This window comes from Melospiza georgiana, chromosome 2, assembly GCF_028018845.1.
Source record: "Melospiza georgiana isolate bMelGeo1 chromosome 2, bMelGeo1.pri, whole genome shotgun sequence".
In the NCBI taxonomy this organism is placed as follows: Eukaryota; Metazoa; Chordata; class Aves; order Passeriformes; family Passerellidae; genus Melospiza; species Melospiza georgiana.
The window spans coordinates 70,571,189-70,581,334 of NC_080431.1; the positions used below are offsets into that span (position 1 = coordinate 70,571,189).

General features: G+C 46.1%; 1 protein-coding gene across 1 annotated transcript; it reads left to right on the top strand.

Moving 5' to 3' along the window:
• Window positions 1-1,643: 1,643 nt before the first annotated feature.
• On the top strand, window positions 1,644-8,395 carry VSTM5 (V-set and transmembrane domain containing 5). The gene is made up of 4 exons (XM_058045447.1): window positions 1,644-1,752; window positions 4,728-5,057; window positions 5,156-5,296; window positions 6,839-8,395. Exons 1-4 carry the CDS (start codon window positions 1,668-1,670, stop codon window positions 6,880-6,882), a joined length of 600 nt encoding a protein of 199 aa, XP_057901430.1. The 5' UTR covers window positions 1,644-1,667; the 3' UTR covers window positions 6,883-8,395.
• Window positions 8,396-10,146: the final 1,751 nt, after the last annotated feature.

The window sequence follows — 10,146 nt, forward strand, 5'->3', positions numbered from 1 at the left end:
ATCTCTCCCAGGGAAAGCACTACACACTTTTTCATGCAATTACATTTTCACCAGGGACACCCAGGCACGACATTGGCCTAATGCAGCAGAGAGGATTTGGCAAAGCACAGGAGCAGCTCAGACAGATGAGGCGGAAGGGAAGCGTTTCATGGCCAGCCTCTGCAGATCCAGTGCAAACACACTTCCAGGCAACCCCAGCACTGTGGCAGGCTGCAAAACCTACATGGGATCTAACACTTGGGCAGAACGTCCTCACTCACCTCTCCTTCCCTGCCCCTTCATCTGAGTATCACGGCTGAAGCTTCAGGAGATGCACCAGAAGTTGGTGAAGCTGGAGATTTTTTTGCACCTGAACAAAATCTGGGCCCTGGAGTCCATGAAGATTGCACTCTCTCTTGTCAAGGCCTGACTTAATTCCTGGAAGTCCCTCCTGAGATGTGCATGAAAGAAGCCGTAATGCCATATAGAGCATGGCAGCACATGATAGTGTCACACTTGGTTGCAAAGCCCCAGCAGGAGTGAGTCCCCTGCAGCTGAGCCCTGCACAAGCCTCACTCCTGCTCAGCCCTCCATCCAGAACTGTGCTTCAGCCATCCAGACCCCTGTGGGAATCACCTGTTCATAAGGAAACCTGCGTGTAAAACCTGCATGCAAACCATACAGTGCAGGGGAAAAGTGGCTGCTCAGCGCAGGTGGCTCGGGCAGATCACAGCTGTCCCTCCCTGCCTGGGTGATTGTCCTCTCCTCCACTCACCCTGAGGAGCCTGCGCTGACCAGCACGCTGAAACGTCTCTCTTAATTCCACAACTCTACTAAAGAAAACTTGAGGAGAGGGAAATGCAAGGAAGAGAATGGAAAATCTGCAAAAAGGCTGATCCAGTGTGTAACTCTTTCCCTGGTCAGAAGGGTGCATATATATACAGGAATGCCTCTGAGGAAGGATGAATTTTCAGGATTTGGATGCTTTTGTGTTTTCTAATCGTTTCCCACTATCTCACACTGTCCGGTGCTTCTGAAAGAAGCACAAGGATTGCTGGGGACCTCCTCTGGACGATAATAGAAGGGAGAGAGGAGCACCTAGTGCATGTGCCGGCTACAGTGGGATGGGAACCAGGTTCATTTTCCAACGTGGTCACCTGAGATGATATCTGGGGACACAGAGATACTGCTCTCCAGCTTTCCCCCCATCCCTGTCTCACATGCATCATCATCAGATTTCTTGGAGCAAAAAAGTCAGTTTTAGTACCCTGAATTGAAATTTCCCTTGCAGATGCCCACCCACACTTAAAACCAACCTCCTCGGCCAGATGTGCCGATCCCGGGCTCGGGTCCCAGCTCCAGGCTCCGGCCGGGCGCGGCAGGGCCGGGCAGGGTTGCGCCCATCGCGCTCATTTCCCGGCTGGGCGACGGCCGGCGGCCGGGCAGCGCCTTCCCTTCCTCAGCCAATGGCATCTCCAGCCCGGACGGGAGATGGCGGGGTGTGAGCGGGGCAGCGCCCGGGGCCGCTGCGGGGGGAGCTGGAGCAGCTCCGGCGCCGCGGCGGGAGAGGGAGGAGGAGGAGGGAGAGAAGCGAGGGAGAAGCCTCTGGGGCAGGCAGCCCCCGGGCTCGGGCCGCGCCGCCGGCCCAGCCACTTCAATGCAACCCCTGGGGCATCGGCTTCCCGCTGATGGGACCGCTGCAGGGCCCTCGAGGCCGGAGCGCCGTCGTGGGGACCGTCACCCTCTGCCTGGCCGCCGGGTGGGCTCTGCAGAGTAAGTGTCCGGCTCCGTCCCTGCCTCCCCCGCTCCCTCCCCGGCGCTTCCCTGCTGCTCCTCGCCGCGATGCCCCGGCTCAGCCCCGGCTCAGCCCGGCATCCGCGGGCGGTGCAGAGCGCCCGCCGACCCCCGCCCGCGGCCAGCGCTCTGCCCGGCCCGTCCGCAACCGGGAGCGGCTGGGGAGGGGACGGGACGTACCGAGGCTCAGGCAGGCATCGCTGCTCTCTCTCCCTGACACGGTCAGGGGAGGCTCGTCCCCGCCTCTGCCGCTCGAAGAGAGCGGGGGAGCCGAGCGGGAGCAGCGCGGCCGCGGGTGCAGCGCCCCACGGCCCGGCCTCATCCCGCTCCGGCAGGGGCGGCCCCAGCAGCCGAGGGAACCAGGCGTGGAGGGGGAAACAACCCGGTTAGTCAGCCCGAGGGGTGTCTAACTGGGAAACGCGGCGGTGAGGAGGGCAGGTGGGTTCTGACCCAGTACCCCACGGGGGGTGAGTGGGGATGGGGCAGCCTCAGGGAGCCGTGCTGTGCTGTCCCGGAGGGGCCTGAGGGAGGCTGCTGCCAGCCCCACCCTGGCCCGGGGAGCGGGGTGTCTGCGTCGCCAGCGAGTGTGGTTCGGTCACGGCGCTCCACCGAGAGAAGTGACGCGCAAGCAGGACACCAAAGGGTGGAGAAGCAGCCCGCAGGGTATCAGAGGCCCGTGTCAGAGCTGTCCCCCAGTTCAGAGCTCCTGCTGGCCCCGCCAGCCTGTTTGATTCCCACTCACTGCCCAGCACTCTGCCGGCCCAGCTGCGGTGCCGCGGCCAGGTCTGATAGGCAGAGCCGCACATCCCACCTTGCCTCTTGGCCAGGCAAATACTTTGGAGTAGAGCAGCGTGCCAGGACGGCAAACTCCATGAGCTCTGAGCAGCCCCTGTCGTGCTTCTCTTGGGTGCGTGTTTTACTGGGTGTGAAGGGGCTGGTTTTGCGGGCCGCACAGCAGTCACCTTCCGTAGGGCGCTGCATGTGGGTGTGATGTTTGCTCTCCAGCCTGGCGGATAGACTGGTTCAGGTGATCTAGGCACACTGCCTACTAAAAATGTTTTTGAATGGTTAGATAGATACTGCACTGCCTTTTTTAGATTTGCATACCAGATAGGGACAGAACATGTTTGCAAATCATTTAATGGAAAGATTTTAATTCTCTCTTTTTTACATTTATTTTGCAATTGCATATTCAAAACAAAGCCTCTAAAAAACATGAAAGGGTCACTGAGGGGAGACACTCAGCTCCTGCCTGGTCAGAAACAGTGGGAAAGGGCTTTAAATAAACACACGGACCAGAAAACAATTGGAACAATTTGCAGTGATTACCAGAGGTTCCCGGCTGTTCTGTTTCTGTAGCTGGCATAAACCTCGTTTTCACAGCTCTGGTTAGTCTCTCCTGCACACAGGCTGAACAGCAGACCACAGCTCAGCTGAGGATGCACTGAGCTGCCCAGAAAGCATGATGTTCCTGCAGGGGGACTGGGCAGCATGAGTATGGACAATGCTCATGAAAGGAGGAGCCCAGGAATGTTATTTGGAAAAAGCCTAGGTCCTACTTGGTACCGTAGATGAGCACCTGGGAACTGAGCTGGCTTCTTGAGCTCCCCTACCTTATCCTGACCAGCAGAGTTAGAGAATTCTGCTACAGATCCCAAATACACTGAAGTCAGGTTGTAATTCACCCATCTCTTCCATTTGTGGTGGCTGTGGAGGGCTCTTGCTTTAAGATTTTTTTCAATTTTTTTTTTCCCTTGGAGAATTTTTTCTTTGCCTTTCTTAATCATTCTTATCCCTGAAGACTCTGCAGAACCTCCAGGATCATCCCCAGGTGTCCTGCTTTGCACTCATGCAGTGTAGTTGAGGGTCTCATTCTCACTCCCCCACTGGGTTACAGACATTTACAGGTCAGCACTTTTTCTTGTTGCTCTTGCAGTCAGGCTGTTCCCACAGTAAGGGAGTAGAGCAGGTGAGCTGCTCCAAGCCAAACCAGGAAAAGGCATTCAGGCTTACTGTGTGCTTTATCTGCCTTTTGTCTGCTTTGATTTTTGTGGGTAGATAAGAGGATTTCAGTCTTTAGCCAAGGGTCTCAGACAAGCCATTAATCAAAAGAAAAAATGTATACCAGCTAAAACTCCAGTGTTGGTGTTCATCCAAATCTTCATGCAGAAACACCAAATGCAAGCAGAAATGATTGCAGTTACACATTAAACTAAGCCGTCAGTTCAGTTTCACAGTGTCACAAACAGCTCCGTAATCACATCAGGAGGAAGTAGATGAAAATTAAATATTCTTTTATATGCATTTTTGCCCGGATATCATCAGGAACATGAAGTCCCTGGCTTCTCAAGGACTGCATACCTTTGGATACATGTGATTTATCTGCACTGGCTTATTAACTGGTGGCCTTTAAGAAGCTGATATTTCTAATGTTCATTACACATCCTGAAAACATGACAGGGTCCTTGCCAAGACTTCACATACTTATGCCTACTACAGTTCTTGCTTTTGAGGGATAGTAGTTAATGAACATGACAGATTACCTTGGACATGGCAACTAAACTTCCATGTAAGTGCAGGATTTTTAAAGGAAGCCAGTTACTGATGAACAAAAAAACATTGCTCAGTTTTGCTCAGTTTTCAGAAAATGTTATGCTTATCCAAAGTCCCTTTCTATGTGGGTGTTAAAACATTGAAACACATGCAAATACATGTCCACTATGGTAGAAGGATTTTTGCTATCACAAATTATAAATGTGTATGTAGTCTTCAAGTATGAGTGTTTCTTTTATGGAAAGCAGAAAGAAGAAGCTATTGAAAAGCATAATCTATCCTCTCTTAAAACAGATCACTGAGATAGGTAGGATGAATCACCAGGATCCAGAGGTTCCAGCCTGCCTGGGACAGTTGGTGCAGCATCACCTCCAGACTCATCACTCTCCTTTGTCTTTCAGCTCCCGGAGGAGTATCCTTAGTGGTCCCACAACCCAACATCAATGCAACAGTGGCACAAAACATCCTCCTCTCAGTTGAATACTCTTGCCGAGGCGTGGCCACCATTGAGTGGAAGCATGTGTCGAGCTGGGGCACCACCAGCATTGTTGAGTGGAGAAGTGGGAATTCTGCCAACATATCCACAGTCTACAAGGACAGAGTGACTACTTTTGAAAATGGCTCTATACAGCTTCGGAATGTGGGCATGAGAGATGCTGGCTACTATTTTGTCACTGTAATGGAGGAGCATGGAACCAATGCCTATGGCACCATCATAGTCAATGTTTATGGTACAAACTAAATGGGACTTCTTGGCTTTACCCTGTGTTTAAGCATCAATCTGCTTGTAATCAATTTTATAATATTATTTTTTCCATTTTCCCTACAGAGATTATCTATGAAGATTTGCATTTTGTAGCAGTTCTCTTCACATTTCTCGCTGCAGTATCTGCCATTCTAATCTGCTTCATGTGGCTGTGTAATAAATCTCTGCACCTATTTCAAAAGAAGACAACACACAAACTAACAGGTATTTCTCTAAAAATGTAGTCAGGGTATAGGGTCCTCAAGCCTGAAATTTGAGCCTAAAATTTGTACCATAAAGGTGCTAAATAGGGCCACTGAGAAACAAGACTGAAGGGCTCAGATCAGTTGTCCTGTTCTAACTCCTTACTAGTTGAGGCTACTGAATAACAGGTGTTTAGTTGAAGAACAATCCACAGGACAGCTACCTTATTTGTTTCACATTAGAAATAATAAAATACTTCCCAACATTGCTGATTGCAAAACTTGGGGAGAAAAGGCCAGAGCTGAAATAACCCCCCGTCAAAGGGCAAGAGACAAAGTCAAGAGAATCAGCCACTCTCTGAGTTCATGTCAGCAAGGTGTATCCTAGGGGAAAATAATCAATTGACCCTTGGGAGTGGCCCCTATTTCAGTTCAATCCTCAATGGAGGACTGCATCTCCTCCTCTCAAACCCCCCCTTCATCTGCTCACTTTTGGTCCAGTTGCAGACTCCAATGAACACTGAGTAATATCAAAACCTGACACTGAAGACAACAGTCATGAAAAGCAGGTCAAGGGAACACAAGAGCTACACTGAAGGGACATATTAGAGAAGAAATTTCCAAGCTACTGCCAGGGATATTTGGCCTAGGCAGAAAGACAAGGTGCATGTTATGAGCCTGGGATCAAACTCTTAGGCACTTCTTTGAAATAGGAGACTTCCTTTAACACTTCAAAATATTTCAGATGTTTACCTGCCTTCTTTGTAAGTGCAGATCCCCTCGTGGTTTCTTGCCCTCTAGGTAAAAGGTCTATATTTCTTCTATAATAAGTGTTACATTACAACAAGCAGCCTAGCTACCAGTATTTTACTGGAACAACAGAGACACTCAAGCATCCTAAGATTCATGGCCCAGACTTTGTGTCAACTCTGCAAAACCTAATAGAAGAAGAAGAAATTAACTTGGTTTGAGCTGCCTCTTTCTTTCTGTTGCTCACATATGGCTCTTAAGTGTTGCTGCTGTTTTCATGGTGCATACACCACTCACAAGCTTCTGTAGCTACTGAAAACTTGCCTATAATGCCAGAATATAGAGGATTTTGTTTAGATAAAGCCTCTTCCTCCAGCTGAAGCCAGTCTTCCCACAGAGCTGAACTGAATAGACATATTCATGTAACATATGGCAGAGTTCAAGAAAGCACAGTTCTAGAAACTTGTGTGATCTCCCAGGAAATGGTCTGAAGCAGAGACCTAATTTCAGCCCCAATTCTATCTCAGAAGAGCCCTCCATTCAGAAGTCATGAAGAGAGAGATATGAGAACGGTCCCTATGGACTAAATTTTCTTGGTGCCTTTAGCCTTGTACTGGAAGAAGTCGTCATTTTAAAGATTGTGAGAAGCTCTTTATACAGTTAAACATTTTGAAAATATGTATTTAAAACCTAATTTTAGATGAGAAAGCTTGAGCTAATATTAAAAAGTTAAAAATGTCTTGGCACAGTTAATTTTGGAATGTTGGCCTTCCAATCTATTTGCCAATCAATAATAATATCCTTTCATTTACAGCAAGTACAACAGAAGAAATTGAACTGGAAACCATTGAGTGTTAGCCAAGGACTGTATCATAATAAAAATAACAATTCTACCTCAGGAGAAAGTGTTGGCCAAGAAAGCAAGAACAAACCTAGAAGGTAAAATGTTTGTGACTACTGCAGAAACATCCTGACTTGCAAAGTAATTAAACCAGCAGTGTCTGATGGAGCTGTTTCAACCTGTTAAGTTTTCAGTTCTGCTAGTCAAGGTCAGAGTAAAAAAGAGTAGGCTTTCATGCTGAGCATGAACACATTTTTGTGGCTAGCTAATAAAATCTAGAGCCTCTACCACTCTTAAAAACAACCAACCAACCAAGCCTCTAAGATCAACCCATAAAGGAAATTACCATGGTCTTGAAGGACACCTGCATTTTGGATACAGCAAGTCTCCTATTACAGACAGAGTGGTCATTAGTATCCATCAACATAATAAATTAAATATCTAATTACAGTATTACATTAAAAAATTAATTGCAAGCACTGAATCCTGTTTATTGCACCTGTGCTGCTGCTTTTGGGTGTAAGGAACTTCCTAAAGCTCTGAAGACAAACTGCAATTTTTCATGAGACAAAACTGACTTTGAAAGAACGCTGAGCTGGTCAAAGTTCTCCCGCTTGTGTTTCCCGCAGTTGTTTACACTGCCCCAGGATGGATGTTAACACACATTTTATGACATTACTAGAACAGGTGATTGTACAAGGAACAGTACAGGCAGGCACTAAAGAGAACACTGTCCATGAAGATTAGAGGGGTCAGGTAAAACAGTGACACACAACACCAGTTGGGGTGGCAAAATACTAAACAGTTTTGTTGTAAAAGATGTCAAGTCCTTTGCAAACTTAGGCCAGTGCTGAACAATCTATCTGAGAAAAAAAAGTTATAACAGCATGTCTTTGAAATACAGTATTTACAAACACAGTTCTAAAATTGCTCCTGTTGAGAAGCCACCTTTGCTTTCCCTATGTTGTAAGAAAACATCAAGTTACCCAACTAATGTTTTCTTGAATCTGCATATTGCACAGATTGCAATTCTCCACCTGTAGATCTGTGGGATGAAATAACATTTCTGTTTGTCAGTGAGAAAGCAGTAAACTGACCGAGTTCCAAATCATTCTGTTTTGCTTTTGTAATGAGAATTTGCAGTGTGAAATAAACTTTGAACTTGGAAGACATCGTGGACTAGTCTGCACCTGTAGATTGCCACGTTGCTGTTTGGGTCAAACTGCTGCTACTGCCTTTTCCACACTTTGTCTCACTACTTTGCAAAAACCTTTTACAGGACAGGCTGACAGAGTTTTGCCTCTGGTCAGGGACTGGGATGCTCAAGTGCAGAGGTACTGTGGGCTCCATTTAGAAAAACATTCAGGGAATGTCTCACCAAGTAACGATGCAGGTAGGTGCCAAACAAGCCAAAGCATCTTGTGCTCAGTACCTTTAAAGCATCCCACACTGTGCTGGCCATCTGTAGTGCCAAGGGCCTCTCTCCCACTCATAAACTGAGGTACCAGATTCAGCTGTTTGCTCCTTCCTACATCTAGAACAGGTCAAAAAAGGTGAGAAATGAGGTAAGTATCAGATACAGCAGACAAGTAACAGTTTATTCCAATTCTCTGCTTTAAACTTTCATTGTCCATTTTTGTGTCTTTGAGTGAACTAAGATTTGACAGCAGGGAAACTGTAAGTGCATCTATTTCAATCACCAAACTTGAATTACTTGGTAAAGTATGCTTATAGAATATGGAAAACATTGTTAGGTGTTCCTTTTAAGCCCTAAATCTTAGACTTTGAATGAATCTTAGACTTTTAAGGCAAAAAGTATTCAAGCACTTTGAATGTGAAGCTAGGTATTAGGCTGAGCTGAATACACAGCAGGTGCTCTGCCAGACTTAGGAATTACAAAAACTGCAGCTTACACATAAAACCACTATTACCTGCTAACACTGACCTGAACACTGCAATTGCCAGAGGAAGTCAGCAAACATATCCAGACATGAATGACCATTCCAGTGCATTGCTGTGACTGCAGAGGTCACATGCACATTTAAACCACAACGTTTGAAAGCTGGAAGGAAAGTAGGAAATGAACACTTCAAATTCTTCAGTTTAAAATGTACTACAACAAAAGAAGTTTACAACCAGCACAGTTTTTCTATGTCTTTCAGCTTGGCTGAAGTCACTGCAACTTCAGGCACTCGATCCTTGGCCATTAAACCTGGTGCCAACCTCACTTTTAGGCAGTAATATCCCATATGAATAGCAGGGACTCAAGCAGTATTCAGAGAGAACATCCAGTACAGTTAATCTGTATATAGCTTTTTTTATAGACAATTCCTCACACAAAATTTTTACCCACAATTTAACATGCTTACTCTACACAGGTAACGTTACTTAAAAAGTACTCACATTTTCCTGAAAATGCTGTTTGCCACTATGCATTATTAAGGTCAATATTTGAGGTACAGAATGTGAGGCTAAGCTGTAGCAGCTTCTTGCTACTCTGGAGCATTTAAAGTTTTATGGCAGGTTGTTACAGTAGAAATTCAGAAACTAACAGCTGTTCTTACTGTACTTGTAAACTCCCTGCAGAACAGCAGCAAATTTAATATTTAGAGCATTCTAGATGATCAAAGGGATTAAGGCATTTTACTTTTAAACTTGAATTAAAGAGATGTCCAAGTTCACCAAATTGCTTTGGCAATCAATTGAAAAGGTCACTAAAAATTCACTAATGTCATTATTTCATATTCAAAGATGCACTACCAAGTTTCAAGGCTATCTCTCTGTTAGATGTCTAATCAGTCTGTTTTCCAATAAAATTAGGAATCCCTGTGTATTCAACACCAAAACACTGACTCTCCAGATCTCTAATAACTCCTTTTTTTGATGTTGTTATTATTATTTTTTCAGCTAGACCTAGAAGTCTTGACAAGTGTTTTCATGCTAACATGCAGAGCTTGCTATTCTGTGACATGGGAGATGTCATTTTCAGGAGCGAAGTCCTGCAGCCACGAGATTGTAATAGTTCCACAGTGATCTGATTACTTGGTAACTAAGAACTTGATGAAAAGGCTATTGCTACATGCAGACCTGTCAATTTAGTTTAAGAACAATAAAGTATAAAGACATGTCCAAGTTTCATGGACTCATCTTCTAATTATTTATAAGAGATTTGTTGTGTTAGCAGGAGTCAGAACAGCCTCATCTAGTCAGATGCATGAACGCATGTTGGCTGAACTGTTCACCAAGAAACAACCCCCCCCCCCCGCCTGTAATCACACAAT